We start from the raw sequence: 26,904 nt of genomic DNA on the forward strand, positions 1-26,904 counted from the left end.
AAGCCCATGTTGGATCACATATTCTCAATTTACTGAATTATTGACAACAACTCACTTCTGTAATTCATGTAGTATTTAATAAGCTATACCTAAAAAGAGATTCTTCTGGATGTTTAAAATATATTTATAAAAGAATGAGGTGGCATTCCACCATATAGAAATATATAAAGAGCTGCACAGCCAGCCAACATACAGAGATAATGAGATCTAAATGCATTGGTCATACCTTGAAATAAATTTGAGAAACCATTCCAGATAGTAAAAATCCAAACTGCAAAATACTATTACTATTATTTTGAAGTATTAAACAAAAATTTACATGATATTTGAGTTAGAGATTAAGCCACACCATGATTGTCTCCACATAGCTCTTGACTCCTGGGTTGGAACATGAGACTGCCATCATTGGACCTGAAAATCACACATGAAAACAGCCAAACCCAACCTGGGGGTGGGGAAACGGGTGTGAATGTTTGGAAATTCAGCCTCTGGCTTCCCAATTAATGATCTTGCTTTAAACAAGAATCTAGAATCTGTACAGGGCATGGCATTAGGATTTTAGAATAAAGACAGCTCATTATAGAAAATTTCTATGGCAACAATGACGACACCTCAAATATCCAGGCAATATCAATTGGGGTATGATTATGATGATTTACTCAAAAAGATAAAAAGTTTATAAGGCATTTCCAATATCAAACATGAACTAATCAAATCAGAATAATCCAGGTGTGTGTATGCATATAGGTTTTGGAGATTCCTGATGTTGTTATATAAACAGTTTACTAAAAATTTATCTCCTGGTAACCTATTTGAAAAGAATAATTGATTGCTCTGCAAATGAAAAAAATAATTTCAGTTTAGTTAATTGCCTTCACATATGGATAAATTATAAACTTTTTTAAAAATCATCCTTAAAATTATTACTGAAAAGAAGCAATAAGGGGAGGAACTTCACTTTTCCACTGGACAGAGGCCAATAATATAGAAAACTATTTCAACAGTAGTTCTTTATATGATCAAGGCATTTTGTAAAAGTAAGTTCCCAAAGCATATGTAACCTGTTGCTGTTGCTCAAAAACTACCCTCACAAATCAAGCATGAAAGTCACTTGGGACTAACCATCTGAGGAGTTTCAGTTGGAATATACCTCTTACCCACTCAAAAAAATAGTTAAAAGTGCAAGTTCTTACATTGGTCAGTAGACAAATGCCTGACTGCCCTATGTAATAGCTCAATCTCTCCCACTAGTTCTTTTCCAACAGAAAAGCAGCCCCTGCTGTGTAGTGAGATTACAGAGCACGATAGATTAGTGAATTTTTGAATTAAGACAAGCAACATCAACTCTCTCATAAATTCCCCCTTATATTAGAAAGGCTATGGTAAGGATGTCAGCCACTTGACAAAAATAATCGAAATGCAGATGGAAATACCAATTTATAAAGTTTCGATCTTCAGTGTTCCAGGGTGAAGACTGAGAAACCCTGTCTGGCTCGAATATTCTGAAAACATCTAATAATTTTAGTCAATAACTATATTAAAAATGGCCATATTTGGATTTATACTACTGTTTTGAAAAATCAATCAAGCTAGTTTTTTAGATTCATTGCCCAATTAGTGAAGGCATAGTAGTAAAATCACTTTTGGACATAAAGGAAACTTCTATTTCATTAATTTTTTATCCTATTTTAAATGTTTAAGAAACTGCTGTATCAGCATAGCATAGCAGCTTGGAGACAGGCTGCATGGTCAGTTTGACCCAAGAGAGCCTCTGGGCTCCTCCATTTAGTAGCTATGTGGATTTAACCAGGGTGTTTTGCTTCGTTTTGTTTTGTTTTTCACTTTTCTAAAATTGTGGTAATGTATATATAGATGAAATTTGCCATTTTTACCATTTTAAGTGCATAATTCAGTAGCATTAATTATGTCTACAATATTGTGCTATCACCACCATCCATTACCAAAATTTTTCTATCGCCCCGAGACTCTGTACCCATTAAGCAATAACTCTCCATCTCCTTTCCTCCCAGCCTCTGGTAAGCTCTATTCTACCGTCTGTCTCTATGATTTTGTTTATTCTAGACACCTCATTTATGTGGAGCCACACAATATTTATCCTTTTTTGCCTGGCTTATTAAAAACTAGCATAATGTTTTCAAGGTTCATCCATGTTGTAACATTTATCAGTACTTCATTCCTTTTTGTGGCTGAATAGCATTCCATTGCACATACACACCGCATCTTGTTTATCAATTCATTTGTTAATAGACACTTGGGTTCTTTCTACCTTGTGGCTATTGTGAATGATGCTGCCATGAACATCGGTATACAAGTATCTATCTCTGTCCCTGCTTTCATTACATGTGGTATACACCAAAGAGTGGAATTACCAGGTTATATGGTAATTCTACGTTTCTAGAGGGAAATTTTTTTAACCTCTCTATACTTCAGTCTCCTCATCTTTAATATGGTAATAATATAGTGCCTACTCATTGGACTTTGGTGAAGATAAAACTAGATAATCTATGTAGAACTCTTACTGAAGTGGCTAGCATATGCACCTATTATGATAAACTTTCAACAAATATTGTTTTTTATTCTTAATTCTGAAAATGTTATGCTAATGGGTGAATTATTTTTCCTAATGAAGAATTTTTTTATAATTAAATTGCCTGGTTTATTTGATTAAACATGATTTATTCATACAAGTTTGATTTAGGTAAATTTCATCACAAAGCCACAGAGCATGTCCATTTTACTTTTGTTATATTGGTACTATTACTACTCATGATGATTATAATTCTTTTTCATACTGAGGAGGTACGTAATTATGGGATCATCTTGATACATAAATATGTATCGATAGAACAGTCGTTTCTTTAAAGTGTGTTTGTTTTGTTAATGGGTTTGGGTTTGAAGATATCTAGTAGCATTTTCCTGTGCAGTCTCGCTTTGGTCAGTTACTCTCTGCAGTACTCACTTTGGTCGGTACTGTCTGCATGAATGAAGTCCATGCCTCTCAGATAAAGAGAAGATAACTGGCATATATGGAACAGTGGTGGTGAGATTAGCACCATGCCCTAAACAGCTGAGTAGTTCAAACCAAAACCGAATCATCACCCCTCCCAAAGAGTCAGTGCCTGGATTTATTCTCAGGATATAGTATAACATTGTGTTACTTATGACCATTCTACTAATGCCATTCCAATGAGTTTTTCAAAATGGCTTAAAACTGTGAAAATAAACAAGTAATTGGCGCTAAGGCTTTTCATATTGACTACTATAAATCATAGACTTGAACAGTGTTGCCAATTTCTGAATTTTCAAAGTACACTCTTTCAAAAGAGAATTTACATATGTACTTCATTTTGTTTCTGTTTATTTCATTTTGTTCTGTACATTATCTTGGGAGAACCAAACCCCTTTCAACAGAACTAGGGGTAAAGCTCTGCAATGTAAATTCTTCTCTAATATCCAATTTATGTGGTCAAAATTATCACTAACTACAGTACTTTGAAATACACACACAAAAGAGCTCTGCAGATAAACCTCAGCCACATCTATTTTATCCTGATGAATCTATATTTATTCATGCCTTCTGAAATAAGTGGGAGAGGAACTACCTACATGATATTTCCTCAGTCCTCCTCCTTACCCTGTACTACACAGGAAAAAAACATTATCATCAGGACATTAGTAGTACCTTGACTTTGTATGGAAGATGAGAAATTCACAACTATATTGAAGGGTGCACTAGCTTTTCTTCTGGAGACCTAGCAGAACAATCGCAATTCTGAGTGTGACAAATTTGCCTGAAATCTGGCACAGCCACACACGTGTTGCTAGATCACACATCTCCACTGCAGGCTGTGTGATCTAGCCACACCCTGGTGTGCAGCATACAGCCACAGCAAAGTACTGGGACAGAGTACATTATTTATAAAACATATTTATCAGTCATTTAAATATGAGTTTTGAACAACTTTAATATACAAATGATAATAAGTGGCAGATGATGCAAAACCTGTTACATAAAAAATTATTAAATATATTTACTATGGTTCATGCCAACAACACACTCAGAGATGGAATTTATATGCACACTTAGTCTTTTGAGTTTGAAGAAAACACTGAAATGACTTACTTTATCAACTACATAGAAAAAGAAAAGAAAAGAAAATATTATATGATCATACCAGGTATCCACTTGTCTTAAAACAGCATCCATCTAATATGGGCTTGATTAAACGTGAAAAAAAAATTAAAGCAGATATTCATACTCATTTGAATAAGCTGATAGAGTAGTTCTAATAGTACTAATGGCATCTCTAAACTATAAGAACAATGTAACGAGTCTGTACTTATCCTAGTTTTTCCCCCCTACTTTTCATTTTAAAATAATGGGTGTTGGCTCCACTTGCACCTCTCTATGCAATCATTGCAATGAGACAGTGAAATAAAATAAGAGAGGAAGACTTCCTGCCACCACACCCTCCAAAACATTTACATACAAGATTTCTTATTTATAACTTTCATCATATTTTGATTGTTTTAAGTTTTTAAGAATTTTTTTTTCATAAAAAGTTACATCTCCACTTGAACCGGTTCAATTTGTCACAAAGAAATATTTATTGTCAAAAATGTTGTAGATCAGCATTATTGTTATGTTAAAATATTTATAATATAAAAAGGTATCACTAACTAGACTTGGTGAAGCATTCCATGATGGTATACTCTTTTTTTTTTTTAACTTACTTTTACCAACTTCTAAAATCGACACAGATCCTAACAATTATTTCTGCCTTCATAGTTTTACTTCTACAGTGCACTCTTACTTCTTTCTTTTTAGCCTTGAGAGTTCTCTGAAGTGGCAGTATTTATGATTGCCCTTATTTTATGACTAGAAAGTCAAAGGCAGCGAGAGGTAAAATGATTGGCCATGAGTCACTCCTGATGGCCAGTGAAGATAGACAGAGAAGGTTCTGTGCATAGAAACCTGTGACCAGACCAGGAAAATGGGAAGGAAGGGAAAGTCATGAATCTCAATATCAGTGATCTGGAATCAAACAGAAGACCTGGAGCAAACTAAAAATTATGTCAAGACACAAACTGGGGAACAGATAACATATATAATAATAATCAAAAAAGGAAAAAACAGCAGTTTTCAGCTAATATGCAAAGTCTTATGAGTTCCTGTATACGCGTTTGAGATATGGATTATCCATAACAAAATCTCTTAAGATAAAGGCAGCAGGCTGTTTATTTGGTTAATTTTCAAAATGTGCTCCTACTAGTGGGATGCCTGGTTAATGTGGAAGCTTATTTTTTTGATACTCACTATTAATTACAAAAAAAAATTATAACTTGAATATGTGCGGCAAAGTTGCATAAAGTAATTGAATGAAAAGATATGTGGTATTGGAGAAGGACACAGAATATGCCCCCAAACAAGATTGCTTCCAAAATATAAGCCTAGAGCAAATGAGGCTCAGAACAGAAGGACAACCAGTCAGAGATAGCACCCGCAAAGTTTATTACTGTGACCTATAAGAAATACCTCAGCAGTTTACTGACCTTTACTGTGACTCAGAATTATATATGGCTGAGGTTGCTCCATCTGGATTGCCTGTGTTTCCCCTTCTTTTGTACTCAAGTATAGGCTATAATTCAGGGTTCAGGGCTCTTGCTTGCCCACTCGAAGAGCTCACTCTCTTAACACAATCCCACTGCTCTCTTGCCCTTCTCCAGATGCCTGTAGAATTTATTTTTGGAAATTGATAACATAATACTTAATTGTTTATTACTCTGGATCACTCATTACTTTTTCCTTGGGTATAATGTCTGTTCAGTCAGGTGACAAATTCTATGAAGGTATCAATCACTGACTTTTTAGTCCATAATACCTAACAGAGTGCCACGCTCCCAGCAAGCCAATAAGAAGTTGTTGAATTGAAGGAGTTTTCCCAAATGTTAGGAGGAAACACTTAAATTAAATTGAGTAAAACAATTTGTTTCTTAAAAATTGAAGATCACTAAGCAAATGTTGGAAATCAAGGTCATTGTCTTAATTAGTACAAACACAAATTAGGACATAGAAGAAGATGATAGTTTGTGCATTAACAGACAAACATGAACTGAAACCAGGTCTGATGACTAAGTAGAAAAGCTCATCCTCTAGATTAGGGTATATCATTAACAAGGTCATATTTTATCATCCCCCTCCAGCTTTTTAAAATTGACCTTCCCTAAAGGAAATCAGTGATATTAAAAGATTTCAAAGAAAAAGAAATCATTTATCCTATTTCATGGTCTTTAGTATGTAAAATAGCTAAAGTTTTCCTCTTAAACAAAAGGAAAATATTGTATGATTTCATTTATATGAAATATCTATAATATTTAATTTATCAAAGACAAGAACTAGATTAGAGGTTACCAGGGTCTTGTGGGGAGGGGAAATTGAGAGTAATTGCTTAATGGGTAAAGAATTTCCATTTGGGGTGATGATAAAGTTGGAAGGTGGTGATGATAGCACAACATCATAAAAGTAATTAATGCCACTGAATTGTACACTTAAAAATGGTTAAAATAGAAGGGAAAATTGCTTAATAATGTCTAACTTGGCAGCAATCCCAAATTTGCCCAATCAAGTAAAAGGAATTCAGAAAGGTAACTATTTGTTGTGATGAATCCTACAGTGCCCACTAAAATAGAAATAGTTGATAGGATTTTGTTTCTGTTGCCAACAGGAATTAGAACAGAATACAAGTAGGAAAGAAATAAAGCTGGGCGGATTTATAAGTCAGTATGTTCTGAATCAGAACGAGACATAAACAAATGCATATTTATATTTTTAAATCTATTTCAAAACGTGTGTTTAGTGTCTTTATTGAGGAGGAATAAGAAACTTCAAATACTTCAGAAAAGAGTATATGAAAAAGAATCTTTAGTAGAACAATTATTGAGACTACAAACAGACAAAGTTTCTCTAGAGAATAATTAGAGCTAAAGTTGTATAACTAAGATAAACTTTTTATGCTGGTTTAATTTAACAACCCAAGTCACATAAAGACAACAGTTTATTTTGTTGTTGCATCTATTTCTGTCGGTTTTCCAATCCAGTACATTGCCTGTATAGACTGCAAGAAACATCTACACCAACAATTCACAAAATGTAAGAAAGCAACAAGAGAAAAGAGGAGTGATGTGGGGGGGGGGGGGAATATTGTAGACAACCAAGAAAGAATCGCCTTTCCATAGTATTCCCAATGATCACAGTAAGCGTTCTGGAGAATGTGATCGACTAATGAAGGATGGCAAGCAAAGTTGGGAGAAAGAATCAGGATATCTTAGCAGATGATAGAGCTGTAAACACCATGCAAGAGCTACGGAAAATTAGCTTAGCACCTGGCTTCCATGGGAGAAATGGCTCAAAAGAAGTCACTGGTTGAATAGAAGGAAAAATGTCTATCATCCCCCATCAATATCCCTAATAAAGTCTTTGAGCCTCCCATTCCTCATCTGCAAACTTGGATAATAGTACTTAAGTAAAGTTGCTTTTAGGATTAAAAGAGATAGTGTGTGTGAAGCAATTCTAGGTTCTAGACAAAAAAAAAAAGTAAGATAGAAAAGAAAAATGCTTTCTATTATCTCTTTTCATTGTTGCCATCCAGACTTAAAGAAGCAACTGTACCTATCAGAGCCAAGTAATAATCCAAAGCATGTAATTGAAATTAGAGTCTTCTATCTATGACAAATCAGCTTCATGACTGCTGACCATATTCTAAAGCAATGCTTCCAAACTTTTGCAGGCACAAAAAAGATTTGGGAGCCTGTAAAAAATCTCCAGAGGTTATGTTTCTATATACTCGAAGTGCCTTCTAAGAATCTGAATTCTTTTAGCAAAGAAGCCAGGTAAATCTGGTAATTGTAATCAACAGAAAGCACTTTGAAAAACAGGCTCTACAAAGGATATTCTAGGATTAGTTAGCTACTACTTACAAATGAAATTAGTAGTGGAAAAAAATCAATCTCATAAAAGTGTGCAGACAGAGATAGAAAGACAGACATAGAAAGAAAATCACAGACTACCTAATTGTAAGGGATTTTTCTACTCAATAAAAAATTCCACCATCCCATCCCTGGCAGACAGTCATCTCAAAAACCTTCAGTAATGGGCAAGTGCTGTCTTTAGGCAACACATACTAATTTTGGGTTATAAATAGATGCAAAAAAGGGCAAATTATAAGTTATTGGATAACTAAAGAAATTAGGATATTGAAAATGAATTATAAATGTAGGGAAATACCTTCAAGATCTTGTGGTAGGTGGTTGTTTCTTGGATCTTATACCCAAAGCATGATGAAGGAAAGAAATACAGATAAATGGGACCTCCTCAAAAGCAAACACTTTTGCACCTCAAAGGAGTTTGTGAAAAGGGAGAAAAGGCAGCTGACTCAAAAATCCAAAAAGGGTATAAGATCCATCATATATAAAAAGATGCTACAACTCAACAATAAAAAGACACCAAAAAAAAGAATTATATATGAAAGCCTTCTAGACTGGATTGAACTAGATATGATACAACTTTCTAATTCAAAATGTATTTGACTGAAATGTTATATGAACATCCAAATGTTCGATCTGCTACCTGATTCCATTTTTTTAAAAAAACTTTAATTTCTGTGACTGTTATAAAAATAAACTTTTTAATATGTCTCTCCTTCACATTTCAATGGTACAACATTCAGTCAAACATCTGGCATTGTGTTAATCTTTTTACTTAGTAAGTGGCAAGTAAACAGCAATAAAAATATACATAGCCAAAATATTTTACAATGCTCACAAGCATTTTAAAATAATGGTCCAGATCACAGAGTCTAAAATGAACACAGGGTATCCTAAAAAGTAATTTTATCCTACTACTCTGTTAAAAATGACAGTGCTGATTTTTTTGGTAACCTTTAATAGTTAATGAACCAAATGAGGAAAACATTTATTAAACTGTTTGTTTACTTATTTTAGAAAAATCCGCAAAATCTAGTGGTTTTAGAAGGCTCTATTGTGTAATTTATGCTTGTTATTTCCATTTCATTTATGTAAACTTTCAACGGCCCATGCAGTCTCTTCTAGTACAAATCCATAATCACATTATTTGTATAAAATAGAAAAGTGTATAGTGCTGCACTGTGATCTTGGATTTTTAAATCTAATCTGCCAAGATAATGCGTGGGATAAGAAATCTTTATATTGGACTTAGATATGAGCTTTCTACACATGCCTCTTCTGTTACTTTTACCGGACCTGTGATTGGTGTTTGGGTTGGTGTATACTCAGGAGACCTGAATCTCTGGACTGTCCATGTGACAGCCAGGACCTGAGCCCCAGCAGACTTGCAACTCCTACCTTCTGGTTTATTGGACTTATACTAGCCAGCTAACAGGCAGGTGAAGAGGATCAACCACCACACCAGAGAGGCAAGAGTGCCTACAACTGCAAGCAGGAGAATTGCATTCATTATCCGTGTGGAATCTAAGCCTCCTCTTGATGTAAAGGGGGACTGGACTTAGCCATCCCAGGGTCCACGGGATGGAGGAATAGAGTATAGACTAGAGTGGGCTTACTGGTGTTCTGCTGGGGAACTATTGTGATTAGTAAGGGAAGAAATTGTAATATTGATGTGGAGAAAGAGGCCACGGTAGCTGCTGATGGTAGGGAGAAGGAAGAAGAGATAAGATGTGGGTGCATTTTCAGGATTTGGAGTTGTCCTGGGTGGTGCAGCGAGGACAGATGCTGGACATTGTGTGTCCTGCCAGGCCCGCTGGGTACACCGGGGGAGAGTGTGGACTACAATGTGGACCACTGTCCATGTGGCGCAGCAGTGCTCCAGAATGTATTCACCAGGTACAGTGGATGTGCCACGATGATGGAAGGGGTTGTTGGTATGGAGGGGTGGGGTGAGGGGGTGGGGGGTATATGGGGACCTCATGTTTTTTTAATGTAACATTTAAGGGAAAATGGAGGAAAAAAAAGAAACCTTTAAAGAGTTATCTGGGATTTAGAGTATGCAAAAGTCATCAAACTAAATGCATTTCACATAGGTCCCAAAGCTTCCTTTCCGTCCAGGATGCCAGTTGAGAATTAGGGGAGCCTTCATTTCTTTTTCTCCACTAAACCATCCTAGAACATCAACCCCAATCTGCACCCTGGATTATATTTGTTTGTGTGAGACAACTTGGCCCCAAGAAAACCATTTGGTTGAACTATTAGATGAAGAAGGTTCCTATGAATACTTTAGCAATGTTACTATGATTTATTTTTCTTGGATCCTAAACAGCATTCAATAATAAATAAATCTTGCTCTACAAAAGCATCTTTCTGTTTAAAACTGAGAAATAGAAAAGCAGGTCCTCACATCCAGGAGCTGGCCTGGTACTGTCAGCTAAGTCTTTATTTTCTCAGAGCTGACCCAGCACTCAGAGCTAAGCCTTGGTGTTCTCCTGCTGAACATAAACAATTTCACAGAACATCAACATCAGACACAGCCACTCTGTGACCATGATGGATCAAGACCCAAACACTCCCTTATCATGTCTGAACACTGACAAAATATGAGCAGAGCATTGTCCATACCACAAAATACCAAACATCCTGCTCTCTCACTAAATGAGAGATTGCTGCTTGTTGGCCAATTACAGCTTTAGCCTCACTCCAGTCTGCCTTCCCACACTATAGATAAGATCTACCGACTCTCTGACAGTACCCAATCCAGAATTAACCCCCACATTCTCGGATCTTCCCCCAAATCACTTAACCACAGTCCAGAGCTATGAATCCTTACCAGCACCTTCTTACTGAGATGTTCCATTGTTCCCTATGGGATGCATCCTTCTTCGACAATAAATAAACCCAACTTGTTCAACTACAGCTGTGCTCCTGGTAGTCTTTGACTGGGGGGCACTGAAAAGCTCAATTACTGGCACTAGAATAGGTATTCTTAAGTAAAGCTAAAAGAATTTCTATCCTTAAGGTACTCACTAAAATTCTAATATAAAATGAGCTTTTTTTCTCATATTGAGGGTCTTGTGATAAAGGACCCTTTAATTCTGTCCCTCTGAAGAATGAGTTTTATGAGGTATACAATAAACAAGTGAGTTATGGCCTATGATATATTTCCTCCAGATAGAGATTGTTTTTATCAAATATAATTTAGCAGGATGGAGCTACACTCGGGCCAAAGTAAGTCAGCTGCTTCATAATCCTGGATGTTTTATAGAATCCTACAGTGACTCCAATGGGAATATATAGTAGAAAAACAAGACGACTGCACTTAAGTAATAGGGCATTCACTTTTTTTAAAGATTTATTTTTTTTATAATATGGAGAAATAAATAAGTAATGTGGCATTGACTTTTGTTCCAGTTCTTCCTTTTCTCAGATTTTAATGCTTATTAGAGATGCTTATCTCATTATTTCCTTATCAAAGCACACTTAATGTCTAGTTTCCCAATATGAAAATCAAAGCAGCCTGCTGTGCAAAGTGATGCGAGGCAGTAACCTAAATACCTAGAGTACAGTTTATAGAACTTTCAGTAATTTGTATGAAATAAAAAGTTTCCAATTACAGCGTATAACTTTTGACATCTTAAAAAGAACAACTAGCTTTTGCATGGTTCCACTAATATTCTGCCATTTCTGCCTCAAAAATATAAACAGACATAAATAGACTTTCCTTCCACAGGGACTATTCTAGTAAGAACTTCCACTGAATGGAACAATACTAACATCAAAAGTTATTGCCATAAACGATATATTAAATACTGGTCAAAGAATTGTATATACATTATCAAAAAATATCAAAAGGTATATACAATTATTCCCATTTTACACATAAGGGCCTGGATCAGAGACATTAGATGATCAGCCTCAGTCACATGAAATTAAAGGCTAGAGCTGGGATTCAAATCCACTTACACACAAAAAAAACAAAAAACAAAAAAACAACAACAACAAAAAAACAAATCCACTTACACCTGATGTGAAAAACTAGGAGTATATGTTTTTACATTTATGTGTGTGCTTCTTGTGCAAGTCCTCTACTCTATCACGTAACTGGTAATTTTTCCAAGGGCAATTCCTCTCAGGTGAAATTACTTTGAGCACTCAATCTTCACTTTTGTTTAGCACAAATACATACACACACATTCATAATTTGCTATTAATTGCTATTATTTTGGTTCCAAGTTTGGAAAAGGACTTACTCCTAAAATAAATGTTTGAGGAAATGGAGGAGCTTAAAAATCTTAGTTATTCCATATGATGGTTTCATTTTCTCTAACCCCTCACATGCTTTAATGATGCCTTTAGTAATGTGAATTCGGTATCATCACCAGAGCTTAAAATCTGAGATACGTTCCCCACCCCTTTAGTTGTCCTAAATATATTGTTTCTAACGAAGCCCAAGGACTTCAGACAGAATTTAAGAGGATTTTGAAATGATATTGTGAATTCAAGCAAAAAAAAAAAAATCCTTTTTCTTCCTTTCTTTTTGCTCTCTCTCTTACTCTGTTTCTTTCTGTTCTTTTTTTTAATGTTGATCAATTAGCAAGTATTCTATAAAAATGTCCTCGAGGTTTGGGGAATTGAGAATGTTTAGTTACAAAGGACATTCTACCAATGTTCCTGGCTGCCCTGAATTATCCTTCTGTCTTTATCAGATTGCATCACTATCTTCATGCTATTATTAAATAATTGTCATATGTGGGCACGCTTATTTTTATCAAATTACATGACACTACACAAACACAATACTCTGTGGTTTGCTGATACAATAATCTTAAATATCAGAGGTTTCTAATTATTTAGAATTATTTAGATTGAGGCATTTAGTACACCAGAGATCGATAATTTTGAAGCACAACACAATTTCAACATTATTAAAATGGAAGAAAATATTAATTTGTCTATGATTGTTATTTTTCAACCTGTTCATACAAAACCCAAAACTATCTCACATTGGAAGCCATTTACATTAGAATCATATTTTTGGATCTCACCCATTTTATTGACCCAAGAATTAAATAGGCTTTAGAACCATTTCTTCATAAAGCATCTTTTTTAGAGGTGGGGCTCAGGAAGCTCTGTGAAGCTGCAACAGTTTACCAGAAGGAGTCAGGCCATAAAGAAAGAAGTGCTGGCACTGGGTGGGGCCGAATAGTTTGCATCTTTTCCCACTGTTTCTCACTGGTATCATTTCCATGAAAATCAAGGGTGTATGAATGTATGCCAGGGTAAGAGACTGTACAGGCTGCTTTGTGTGCCCATCACCCCCCACCCCATAATACCTTGGGCTGTTTATCTTGATCGTTGAAAGAGCTATCACACCAGTGTCTGGGAAAACTGCAGAGGAACTGAGCAAACCAAAGAAATATCATGCTGGGGATCATATTTCTCCTGTCACAACAGTCTTTTCTCCTTAGGAAGAACATGCTTAGTGCAGGAGCAAGAGGCATTTGCTGTCTAGCCATCTCAAAGCCATCACAGAGCAAATGTATCTGGTCAAAAATCTCCATTTACTTCACCACCTTGCTTAACACTCTTCCTTTCGAATTCACTCTTTCTAAAAATAAAATGAATCTCTCCGTACTGAGTTAACACCAGAAGCATCCATCAGTGGCCACAATCCTTAGTAATCCACACGCTGAACACACCTCATCTCTGTTAAATTCACGGTGCTCTCCAGCCGATGTATCCATTATGGACTGCGGTTCCTTTAATATTCTCAAAAAGCAGCAGTTTGCATCTGCCTCTTGAAAAAGCAGTGTTCTGCACTGCACTGCTAACGAGTCTATAGTTACTCATAATGTTCCACAGTTCCTATAGACTCACTAATATTACATACACACACGTATATACAGACATGCCCAATTTCAACCATTTACCTTTTTGGGTCTTTTTCTTCTCTGACTACTGCCATTGAACTTCTCTCCACTGTCGCTTTTCTGAGCTGCCTCTTCGTTCATCATTTTGAACAGTTCGGAAAGAAAATAGCTCTGCCATTAAACCCTGCCGCCTGTACGGACCACTAGCGAGTATGCACTTACTGGAGGAAAGGGGGAGGGGGAGGAGGAGGAGAAGGCGGGGTGGGGAAGGGGGCGCACTGGGAGGGTAAGGACGGTGACGTTGCCATGGTAGCAGCTGCCACAACTGTTTATCTGACTGCATTGTTAAATCTGATTCAACCAATTACCATCAGGGACCGGTTACAATGAAGACAGCCTTGAAGAAAGAATGCCAGGGACTAGAATGATTTGGGAACTCTGCTGGCTGGTTTTTGACACACCCTCAATTCCATCAGCCCCAAACCCACAAATAAAACCTGCACTTAAATTTTCTGCCTACAGGTATTCAACGCAGAGCAGACATAATGCAAAATGAGAAAACTCTAACATTTCTTGAATGTGTCTCTGAAACTGAAGAGGTACCTTTTTGCCAGTGAAGAGCCTACTCAAGGAAAAGGATTAGCAATTTTATTTTCTGAACTGAATATAAGGAAGTTTGTTTCTAAGATGTTATTCACTTGATTTCACATTGTACTCTTTCAAAACTCAGCTGAGGATGACTTCTGTTGTACAGCTTGAAACCAGCTTCTCCAAGAACCAGGTAACACAAACTACTCCCTCCCCAGTTCTCCTCCTTCCGCCATGGCTTCTGACAGAGCACCTGTAACACTATTGCACAACTGCACTGTTTATCCAACTGTCTCTTCTGGCAGGGAATGAGCTTTTTAAGGCCAGGGATAGTGGTGTGTGTGTGTGTGTATTTGGGTGGGAAAGATCACTGACTATCCCAGAAGCATAATGCATGACATTAAAGGCCATTAATCAAGGTTTGTTGAATATATGTCAGGCACTATGGGCGATACAAACCTAAGAAAGTCTTAGAGGTCAAACAATTTATAACCTCTATGAGAAATCTTCTAAACCTAATACATTCTGTTGACTGATCGAGAAAAGCACAATTTCTACTCTCAAGGAGCTTATAATATAATAGTTCCAGAATTATTCTTCCTAAGAAAAGAAACCAGGACTCGTTTTTATAATGAGAACTCCCCAATCTTCTCTATTTGTTTATTTAAACATATTAAATTGTGGATGCCACCACAGCTCAATATGTTTCGTGCAGATGCTTAACACTCAATCCAATCCCTAGAAAACGAACCCAATGTATAATATATGGAATACCTAGATGTAAAAATAGAACAAGGATTAACTCAGGGGATAATGTATATAAATGCACATTGAAAACAGAAGATGCCTATGTAAATTTGTTATTGTTAACCCTATAATCATTATTACAAATACAGGTGGTTTTCAACTCAAAAAGGTTTACCTTAAAAATGATTCTTACATGCAAATGGCTACCTTTCCAATAACACAGACAAGAAAAATTTACCTTCTTTCCTCACTGCTGTTGCTACTTCTATTTCCCTCAGCCTTACCACCCTAGGGCCCTTGCCATGCTCTCATCTAGAGTCAGTCCCGTCTTACCCCTCCCTTCCTCCACCCTCCTTCTACTTGAGCAGACCCAACCCACCAACACTGTCTTCCTAGCCATTGCCTCAATGATGCCATGAATCCCACAGCAAAGCCCAAGGGGCAATGGACCTCTCCCCACTTCCCCCACAAAAATAAAAATCCAGGAAGAACTTAGACAGAAGCCTCTACTACGACGGTTGTCAGAGGCTTCACCCAATCCCCACAATATACCCCCACACCTCGACCATCCTCTCACCATCTCTTCCTCTGTTCTCTCACCACATGTCCCTATGTACTCTCCTTGGACCTCTTGGGAGTAGCCTTGGCCACCTAAATTCATTTACTCACTTATTATTCTGTAAACATTTATTGAATTCTTGCCATGTGCCCAAACCTAAGTCTAGGTACAATGTCCTAACCACAGGGAAAATGGCTGTAAGAGGCAGAACTAAGAAAGTGACTAAGCAGCAAACCAAAATTATCATCATAAAATCTATAAACAATTTTAAAATGCAGGATAAGGACTGATGGGATAGAGATATTAATTTAGATGGGTGCAAGGAAATGGCTCTCTAAAGATCTGAATAAAATGAAGGGCCACATCTAGCAAATATCTGGGGGAAAAGTATTCTAGGCAAAGGGAATGGCAGTTCAAAGGTCCTGAGGTAGAAACTGCTTGACAAATTGCTATGATACTACCAAAAGGGGAAAAAAAGGAAAGTAGAAGACTTTTCTAACAGTTGAATCTTTAAGACAAAGATGTTACTAAAACCCTTTGTTTCTAATTGAAGTCAGAATGTGCTTTACAATCAATGGGCTAAATTTGTTTCTGTATTCCAATTAGGCACCTAATAATTGTTTTTACAAGGCTTCTGCAATGTAATTTGCAAACATATGTATTCTAAAATATACCCCAATATTTTATGAATCAGACCTGCTTATTATGGTCAGACAGCCTCTGATAATAGCATTGTGTTCCTTGTCAACATAGAAATTTATGGTGCATGGTTCTAATGACCCAGGATCATATTCAGGCTTCTTTCTACCTTTGACAATGTGCCGTAAGTTCCTGGCTGTTTGGAGTTGTTTTGGAATATTGTTTAAACTAGTGCACAACACAATTCCTTTACAGAGTGAAAGTATTGCACAAACACTACCTGAGCCACATCTTGTAAACATCTATTTTCAAGGCGTAAACTAAAAATTAAACAAGTGCAAAATGGCAAATATAGCTATCTCCATGGCAATAGGGCATAGCAACAAGTTGTTATGAATTAGTGTTTGGGCAGTCCTCTTTTCCTCTTCTGAAGCTTCCAGTCACTTTCCCTGTGACTCTATGCTGGATGCTCTTCATTCTCCATCCTCACACTGTAATTTAGAGTGGGAATGCCCCTGACTGGATGGTAAGCTCCTTGAAGTCAGGATTAATATCTAAGAATAATGTCTATGCTATGGCTTCTCTGAATCCAAAGCTGCTGTTCGTTCCTTATATCATGGCTAGCTTCAATAAGAAGCACCACTTAATAAAGTGCTCTCAGATGGGCAAAGACTAAAACAGAAAATGCCAAGAGGGGAAACCACGGTCCTATGCCAGTGACCTAATAGAAAAAGGAAGAAATCTCTATTGGTTTCATATTAAGCGTATTTTTATAGGCACAGAGTTTTAGAGACAATTATATTGATTTTAATAGGCCTTACTCTTTTATTAAACAATTAGAGTTAACACAGTATTACAAAATCTGACACACACTACATGTTTTTAATTGTAACATTACTTGAGTGGGGTAAAACTCCTTAAATGATATACAATTATGTCTTAGAGATGGGTTATTTTCCAAAAGTTCATTTGTGAGTCAGAGTTGTCTGGCATTCCAAATGCATTTTTCACAGAAACAGTATTATAAAGGCTCCAGTTCTCTAAAGCCCAAAGGAGATTCTCTCACTTGTTATTTGTGGGAGACACTCTTAACTACCAGGAAGAGTCCAGACAGTGGCTCACCAAACCATATCTCTTTTCCTCTTAGGCACAGAGATGGGCCCTATTTACCAACCTCCCTTGTATTTAGATGCAACCATTTGACTTAGTTCTAGCCTGTGAGTTGCCAGTGGAAGTGATATAGCCTTCTGGGTCTAGCTAATAGAACTTTCCATAAGCAATCTTTACCCTTTACCTATATTCTGACTGAATACAGAGGAAGTCATGACCTAGAAGGAGGCAGAGTAACAAGATGGAAAAAAACCTAATATCTGTGTGGAGCAGAGATTCCTAGATAAATTCTTTTTTCCCCTTTCTATTTCCAGTAGTCATTGTTCTGACATGGTGGTCTCCATTCTCTGGCCAAATGAGAAAGAAAACACAGAATGTCTGCCTATCTTATAAGCAAACAGCCTTTTTTAGTTTCTCTAAGAATTCTTTTTCTTTTTTTTTATACTTTTGTTATCAATGGGAACAGATATGAAGTAAAGATAACAAGCAAAGGGAAAACTTAGTTTCTCAAAGTTCACAATAGAAAAGTCCCTGATACTTCTGGAATGTACATAAAGCTGGGCCAGAAGTGGGCTCAGATCCACTTCCAGGCATCAGAACAACTCTCTTTCAGTACCTTGCCTGAATTGCTGGTCATTTGCACTACTCTTATTCACTAGTCTTATTCTCTTCCATAGGAAATCCTAAAGAGCTCTATCTACATTAAGTTCTACCTCCTTGGGAGCTAAAAAAAAAAAAAAAAGTAAGACTAATAAGAGGTAGAAAACTGTCCACACTGTCCACTTTTTTTCCTCCCAGTTAATTTGCAGTTCACTCTCAATGAGCAGCAGGAAGTACTTCCTCTCCCTCCATGTGATCTTTATCTTCTTCTCACCTTCTTCCTCTTCCATCATTCATTACTCCTTTATTTATTCTACAGATAATTATTTGGTGACTACCTACTATATATACGATAGGCTCTGTACTAGATGTTGGGGCTATGGCAACAATTAGATCATTTTGGTCCTCAAAGAGTTTACAATCTAAATGTGGGAACTGTCATAGAACTAGAAGAGTTAATGACTGCTTCTGTAGTGGATATTAAGTGTATTATGGGTGCATAAAACAGGGGTACCTCACCTAGGCTGAAGGAACTTCAAGACAAGTTTTGAGACAAAGTGCTTGTACACTGAGGGGATTTCAATGATGAGGAGGCATTATCTGAGTGAAAATGAAGGTGTAAGGTAAGAATTGGGAAGATTGATCCAAACAGAAGCAACAGCATGAGTGAATGCTCGCCAGTGGGAAAGAACATAGCATAGCATAGGAGAACAAGAGAGGGCTTAAGTGGCTGTCTGGTGGGGCCTGGCCTTGGCAATCTGCACATCGGTGTCTGTGCCAAATCGTGTCTACTATTATTTGAAATTAAGAAGCCATCAATTCTTGCTTAAGGTGTTAACAGACCAGAGCAACTAGTCCACTAACAATTAGTCCCTAAAGAAAGACAGACTCCGGTGTCGGATGTAAATGAGGTCTGGGTCCTGCCCATGAGGGGAGTATGAATTAATATATTACTGCTCTGGATCTCAGAGACAGAGCAGCAACAACTGGTTAGGAGCCTGCTTTCATTCGCATTATACAAGCCTTGAATAAGGTTTTCCAAATAGGGAATTTGGTTGTGAATTTAACCATGTCCAAACAAAAGGAATTTTTTGGAGCCCACATATAAAATTTTAGCACCTCACTTCACCTGAGGCATATCATTTTTAAAATTAGCATAGTCATTAATTATGAGTCTCACTTAACATAAATACTAGGAATATTATTTTAGGTCAAATTTAAAATGTCACAGGAGAATAACAAATGTGGGTGAGTTCGCCATGTACATGCTCTGGGCTAGGTCAGTTTTTTAGGACACGTTATCTGCTTGCTCTACTACAGGGTTGCTCTACTCAGTCTCTAGCGATATCAGTTCTTGAAAATAGCTGTTATAATTGGGTTTCCCTATAGATGCATATGAATGGCACACTGGGGAAGATTGTGTCCTTGACAGATATTTTTTCCAGTTCACTTTAACTTTATTACTGTACACATTATTAATCTTCAACCAACTTAGAAATCAGTTATGACAGGGATTTTTAAAATTTTTCTTTTAACTACGAAGAGGAAGTATGCATTCATTGATAAATGCCCAACATAGAAATAACCTCTCTATTTAAGTCTTACATTAAAAATAATTTTAAAAGATGCATAATATAGTGGTTAGAGGGGACCATAGAAAGCATTATACGGAGCCCCTCATTTTTGACAAGTAAGAAAATTGGAGCCAAACTGTGTTATGTTACCTACCCAAGGTCACGTATACAATTAGTGGCGGTTTAGACTAAATTATGAGTTTTCTCATTCCTAATTCAGCATTATTGTCTTTTAGTGGGGTTTCTTTCCACTAAAATGAACTTCAGGAGACCTCCCACCTCAATTCCTTGTTGTTCTCAGAGGAATATATATATATATATATATATATATATATTAGGCACCAGGCAAAACTGTTTCAGGCATTAGAAGTAAGAAGTTAAATAAGACAAACGATAATTTTTTTAAAAATACCTCTAGTTTAGATCAGGAATTGCTATAAATGAGGCTCCAAATAGGAGGGAAAAGAATAAAGATGAGCTAGTTTTTCCACAATCACCCTTTGCCAAATTATCTCAAGAATGATAGAAAAGCAATGTTACTATGAACATTAAACCTTCAAAGAGCCTTTAACTATATAATCAAAAAGATAATAGATGGCAAATGAAGTCAGTTTGCTATCTTATCATCCCTCTGAATGAATCATTAATGACTACTACTGTTTCTCCCAGTTAGAAAAATAGATTAACAGGGGGAGTTTATTACCTATTAGTGTTCTGTAACTTCTGACTAAAACGCAGTCCAGACTGATGGTAGTCCAGTGATCTAGTGCTGTGTTACAGCCTACCTCATAAAATGAGTGGCTTAAAACAACCATTTTATTTTGCTCATAAATTTATGGGTCAGAGATTTGGGGAGGGTCCCCCTGATTGATTTGTTTCTGATTTATGTGCTGTCAGCTGGGGCAGGTAGGGCTGGAGGATGCACTTTCGAGATGGCACCCTCACTCACATAGCTGGCTGCTTGGGGTTCACTGGCCTCTCTCTCCACACAGCATCTCATTTTCCATGGGCTTTCTACATGGCTTAGATTTCTCACTTTATGGTGGTCTCAGGGTGGTTGTATTCTTCTATATCAGCTAGCTTCCAAGGGACAGAAAGTAGAAGGTACCAGGCCAATTAAGGGCTCAGCCATATTTTATTGATCAAAGCAATCATGGGGCTTATTCATATTCAAGGGGTGGAGAAACTGACTTCACTTCTTGATGGGAGAATGGAAGGGTCATATTGCAGGCAGGAGTGTGGGATGCAAGATATTATTGTAGCACCTTGGTAAATGTAATCTGCCACAGATGGCTAGCAAGTAAAGTAGGCCACAAGGGAGAGAAAGTATAGGGGCTGATTTTGCATCATTACAAGCTCAGGGTCTTTTGCCAAATGAACAGTTCTTGCCAGCTAGAATTGTACTGTTCTTCATTCTTGTTTTATACAAAGAAGGTAATCAATGTTGGTTTCTGGAATGAAGAACTATATAATTACCAGATCAAACTCTACCATTTCTTCTCAATGCAAAATTTCCATTGACCTCAGAAAAGATCAGTTTCATATCATCATACTTCCTGAATATGAGAGCCACTGTGTCTAATGAATTCACAGTAATCAGTTACTATAGCAGTTTGATATGGTTATGAATTACAAAAATAGATACTGGATTATGTTTGTAATCTGGTCTGTGCCTGGGCATGATTAAGTTATGATTAGGGCTTTGATTGGTCCACATCATTAGGGCATGGAGTTACCACCCACCAAGGGGTGATGATTCACAGATAAAAGGCATGGCAAAAGACAGAGTTGAGGGTTTCTGATGTTGGAGTTTTGATGTTGGAATGTGGATGCTGAAGTCTTAAGCTAGAACTCCTGGAAGTTAGCACACAGAGGAAAGAGAAGCAAGCCCTGGGAAGAGAGGACCTGAGCCAGGAGAAGAACACAGAGGAATAGAGACGGCTCCTTAGACATGGCAGAAACCCCAGGGAAAGAGACAGCCGTTCACCTGATAGTCTACAGCTGATCTTGTGGAGAGAGGCAAAGTCTAGAGAGTCTCATAGCCTACAGCTGACCTTGTGGAGAAAACAGAGGCACTGAGCCCAGAGGAACACAGGAAGCCTGAACCCTCACATCAGCAGCCATCTTGCTCCAACACGTGGAAATAGACTTTGGTGAGGGAAGTAACTTATGCTTTATGGCCTGTTATCTGTAAGCGCCTACCCCAAATAAATACCCTTTATAAAAGCCAACCAATTTCTGGTATTTTGCATTAGCATCCCTTCAGTTAACTAATACAGTTACTTTTTCATTTGAAGTGCAACTTCTTTTGTACTTCCTTTCTTCACTTTTTGTATGTGCCTTGGTCTCTCACCAACTCTTACACTCATTCTATCTTATGACATAACATTTATATAAACAACTTAAAATCCTACTGTACAAAAAAGGAAAATGGAAAATAGAATCTTAAAAAAGGCAACAAAAGTACATCATAGCTTAGAAATAACTTAATCTAATATCTAAAAAGAGATAGGCAAAGCAAGCATATACACTTCTAGCTTCAAACTATACTAAAAAAAGCAAAAAGTATTGAGGGACAAGACTAATTATAAACTACATTATCACAGCAACCCAGAATTTACTTTTTAGTGCTTATTTATTTAAATGTTATATATTGTTTGTTCTTGGCCTAAACACAACTATGAATCTGATGTATTCTTTTTGTCATTCAATCTGTGGTATTCACTTCAATTTAATCTTCTTTCCTGCTTCTAGCTTTGAAGTAAAATTAAAGGTTCTATGCGGACCAGCAGAATATCCCTGTCTACATATAATAACAGGAGTTAAAAATGTTGTTTGACCTAAATTAAGGGGGAAATGGAAAGGACAAATGAGTTTATATGGCTACGAGTCTCTAAAAAAGAGTCTGGAGGTTGTCAGAAGGATTGCCCTTATGCACACCAGAGCAGAGTCTCAGAGACAGATAAAGTAGATACAACCCCAGGTATTGGTCCTTTCGAGGGCTAAAGAGACCCACAGGTTCTATGGTCATGGCAGATGGAGTTCACTGCCATGTCAGTTGGCCCTTCTTTGGAGTTGATGTTTCTGCGAGATGGAGCTGGACTCAGATGTGATCTCTTTTCACAAGCCTTTCATGCTACTTTACTGGAATTGTAGTTGGTGCTGAGGTTTAAGATATATCTAGGGGATTTGAATCTCTGGACTGACAATATGATAGCCAGGCTCTGAGCCTCAACAGACTTTAGCTCCTACACTCTGATTTATTGGACTTACCCCACTCAGCTAACATGGAGTTGAAGAATGTCAACCACTATACCATGGAGCCTAGAGTGCCTACAACTGAAAGCAGGAGGATTGCATCCAGTATCCATGTGGAATCTAAGTCCCCTCTTGACATAGATGTGGAATGGACACAACCAAGCCAAGGTCCACAGGAAGGAGGAATACAGTAAGGATTAGAGTGGACTTAATGATATTCTATTCATGAACTATTGTGGTTAGTAATCGAGAAAATGTGGCATTGGTGTGGAAAAAGTAGCCATGGTGGCTGCTGGGTGTGGGGAATGGGAGGAAGAGATGAGATGTGGAGGCATTTTCGGGACTTGGAGTTGTCCTGGGTGGTGATGCAGGGACAATTGCCGGACATTGTATGTCCTCCCATGGCCCACTGGATGGAACGCTGTGGTGTGAACTACTGACCATGAGGTGCAGCGATGCCCAGAGATGTACTCACCAGATGCAATGGATATGTCATGATGATGGGGGAGAGTGTTACTGTGGGGGGAGTGGTGGGGTGGGGGCGGTGGGGGTGAATGGGGACCTCATATTTTTTGAATGTAATATTTTTTAAAAAATGAATAAATAAAATAAAATAAAATAAAAAGAAAATGTCTATTTTTAATTATTCAATCATGTAACAAATTGGACCTATGAACAAATTAGACCTTGGGCCTTGATAATGAGATGATGAGGAGTCCTGGAGAGGGAGAAGCCTGGAAAGGGAATATGCAAATTTAACTAATTCAACTAGGAAGATGATCCTTCTCAAGGAAGCTGATCAAGTCATACATGCAAAATTCAAGAACCAGTGCGTGGTTAATCCATGCATTCTGGACACGTTGACTATCTATAAAATTACTCCACAATATCTGCTTGCCAGTTTGCTCTGCATAAGTATCCTAAAATTAACTTTTGCCAGCTTGTCAGTTTATAAAAATATTTAGAATAGGGGAGCAGATGTAGCTCGAGCAGTTGAGCACCTGCTTCCCACATAGGAGGCCCTTGGTTTGATCCCTGGTACCTCCTAAAAACAAAAACAAACAACAAACAAATGATAAAAACCAACTTGGGGGAGCCAATGTAGCTCAGTGGTTGGGCACCAGCTTCCCACATATGAGGTCCCAGTTTCATTCCCCAGCTCTGGTACCCCAATATATAGAATATAACAACAATAATATGCTCAGTGCTATAAAGATTGAAATAGGTGACAGCAATTAAAGTTTAATTATATTAAATCCAGTCAGTGAACTCCAAGATATTAATGTCACACTTTGATCCTGAGTAGTTGTAGCTGAACCTGTAAGACTTTATTAGTCAGCCAAAGGGGTGCTGATGCAAAGTACCAGAAATTTGTTTGCTTTTGCATAGGGTATTTTTTTGGGGTAGAAGCTAATAGTTATAAAGAGCCCAACTCAAGGTCCCAAAAGAGGTACTTCCTCACCCAAAGTCTGTTGTCATGTGTTGATGCAATTTGGCAGGCAATGTCTGCGAGGGTTCAGCCTTCCTCTTTCCTCTCAAGGCTCCATGGTCCCAACTCCCTTCCAATCTCAGCTGTAGGCTGGCATAAGGCTTATCTCTCTTCCCAGGGCTCATTTTTTCCCAGCTCTGCTGCTCTGGTCTCTTCACAAGGTCAGCTGTAAACTATCAAGCAAATAGCTCAACTCTCCCTGGGGCTCCAGCATCAAAACCAAGTTCTCTCCTCTGCTGTGTCTTTTTCTGTGTATCTACTTCTGTGTAAGAGTCTGTTTTATCGGCGCATCAGGGGGGTGGGGACTGAACCCTGCATGCCCAAATGACATGGTCAAATCAAAGCCCTAATCTTAACATAATTTAATCAAATGCATCTCAGCTGAATCCAATACAATCAAAGGCTATGGTACCAAGCTCAGAGGTACAAACCAGCTTACAAACATAATCATCTGTTTTGGAATTCATAAATAATATCAAACTGCCAAAGACTTTAATGAAAATGTCCTTATTACTAGCCAACTATTAGATATTTCCTGGGCCCATAAACTATCCACCTTTAAAGTACCAAGAACTGTGAAGGGTCTAAGATTTTACCTACTTGCAAGCATACAGGTTAGCCTGCCACAGTTTCATGATAACGGTAGAAGCTATGAGACAAAGGACTGTATTTGTCATGAACAGTCAGCAACAAGGGCAACAAAATATTTGTGTCAGTTTCCTTTGCCCCGAATTCTCCAAGGGGTAACATGTATGGTCTAGACGGATGTCTCCATACTCAGTGGGTTGCATACAGGAGAAGAACCCTGAGTTTAGGGAACTCAAATATTTTATGGAAGGTAACAAGTCTGCCTTTACTTTGTTCCTTAGGAAAAAATTATCTTTATTATACTGGACAGTAAGCAGACCTTCCATCTGCTTATGAGATAAATACTATATTTTCCAAGGCTGTTTGCTATACCAACATCCATGAAAAGACAGTCTCAAAGACATAGTACCTCTGCTTCCAAGATGTACAAAAATGCAATATGCCTATAGAGAACTGTCTCTTCAATGGAAAGTTTCAAAAAACATTTAACTGTTCTTGAGGAGTGTGAGGACACAAACCAGAGAAGCCATAAATTCCTAAATAAGCCAAACCGCCTTATGCCTTATAAGTGCATCTTAAAAGGCACGTGCATATTCCTGAGCACGATAGCTATCTGTACTAGAACCACTACGGCTGCATATTAGTAACTTCAAAGAGACTTGTTTACCATCTTGCAAATCCTGACTTGACTCTGTAACCTTCCTTGTTCTTACCTGCCATAACCCCTTGTAACTCTCTGGGTGGCACAGAGTGCTGCTCTAAACATCTTATCGCTGCCCAGAACAGGCTTCCCAGTCTGTAAGTTCCCTAATAAAACTGTCATTATTTTACCATATGATATAGAGTGACCTGCTTCAATTTTCGGTCTTACGTGCCCATTGAACTTCAGCAGAACCTGTGCTGTAAGTTCATGGCCAGATAAGAAGTTAAATGCCAAAATATCCTTTGTGATCGTCCAAATTTAAGTGAAAATTAGATTAGTATTTCCTTCAAATTCTCTGTAGTCATACATGCACTGCTGTGTAATAGCAAGCTATAACAATTAACTTAGTTATAAACATTTGGAAGATATTACAAATTATCTGGAGTATTGCCATAATTACTGTGGCTCACAATAAGGAGCAATGCTTGAAGGTCAGTAGGCCTAGATTTAATCCCAGTGCTGTCATTAGCTGGTAACATGGCTCACAACAAATTATATAACTTCCATGGACCTCTCTTTCTGTATGCCTACCAATGTGTGATCTCTTATTTTATCCAGATTATTTTCTACTTCTTCTTTACGACTTTAAGTCCTTGAGTCTATGAACTCACATTTTAAAGTGGGAAAAATGACTCAAAGAGAATTTAATGAGCAGATTAAATGGCCAGTTACTCAATAGCAGACAGAAATGTAAGCTGTTTCTTCATTTTCAATTTCCTTTCCTTTTTCCACTAGAAAACATAGACATTGGAAGACATATGAGACTACAGAATCTAATTTTTCTCAAGGTCATCAAATGAAGTTAGAAAAACAATGAGGAAAACAGAAATATTGACCATAATAATACAAATTATTTAGACTTGGAAAGCAATTTTGGCAGTAGTAAAAATGATCTAGAGTTATATCTACCAGTTTGGACAGAAATAAAAAGACTACTAGGTTTGAAATGGTCAATTTTCACTTCTCTTTCCAGCATCTCATACGCAGTAAATGAAACCTTTTGTTTCCACCCTATATATTTCTTCCATTCTATTACCATCACCCTACTGACCCTTTTCTCTCCTCTCTGAACTACTTCAATCAACAGGATTTGCTTCATTCTAGCTTCAGACTTCATCCTCTAATCTGACCTGCAGCATGGGTTTTTTTGTTGCTGTTGTTTTGCGTCTTCA

At 37.4% G+C, this 26,904-nt stretch overlaps 1 protein-coding gene across 13 annotated transcripts in view; it reads right to left on the reverse strand.

The window, feature by feature from the left end:
- Positions 1 to 26,904, reverse strand: part of ANK2 (ankyrin 2) — a 624,289-nt gene that overhangs the window by 353,625 nt on the left and 243,760 nt on the right. For 2 of the 13 annotated variants that reach the window (XM_058293847.2, XM_058293826.2), the window contains exon 1: positions 13,938 to 14,135. The exons of the other annotated variants lie outside the window; for them this stretch is intronic. In XM_058293847.2, the coding sequence (XP_058149830.1) occupies positions 13,938 to 14,021 (84 nt within the window). In that variant the 5' untranslated portion in view covers positions 14,022 to 14,135. Of the gene's footprint in view, positions 1 to 13,937; positions 14,136 to 26,904 lie in introns of those variants that run through there. 13 annotated transcript variants of the gene reach the window in all.

Source organism: Dasypus novemcinctus, chromosome 1 (assembly GCF_030445035.2).
Source record: "Dasypus novemcinctus isolate mDasNov1 chromosome 1, mDasNov1.1.hap2, whole genome shotgun sequence".
NCBI classification, from domain to species: Eukaryota; Metazoa; Chordata; class Mammalia; order Cingulata; family Dasypodidae; genus Dasypus; species Dasypus novemcinctus.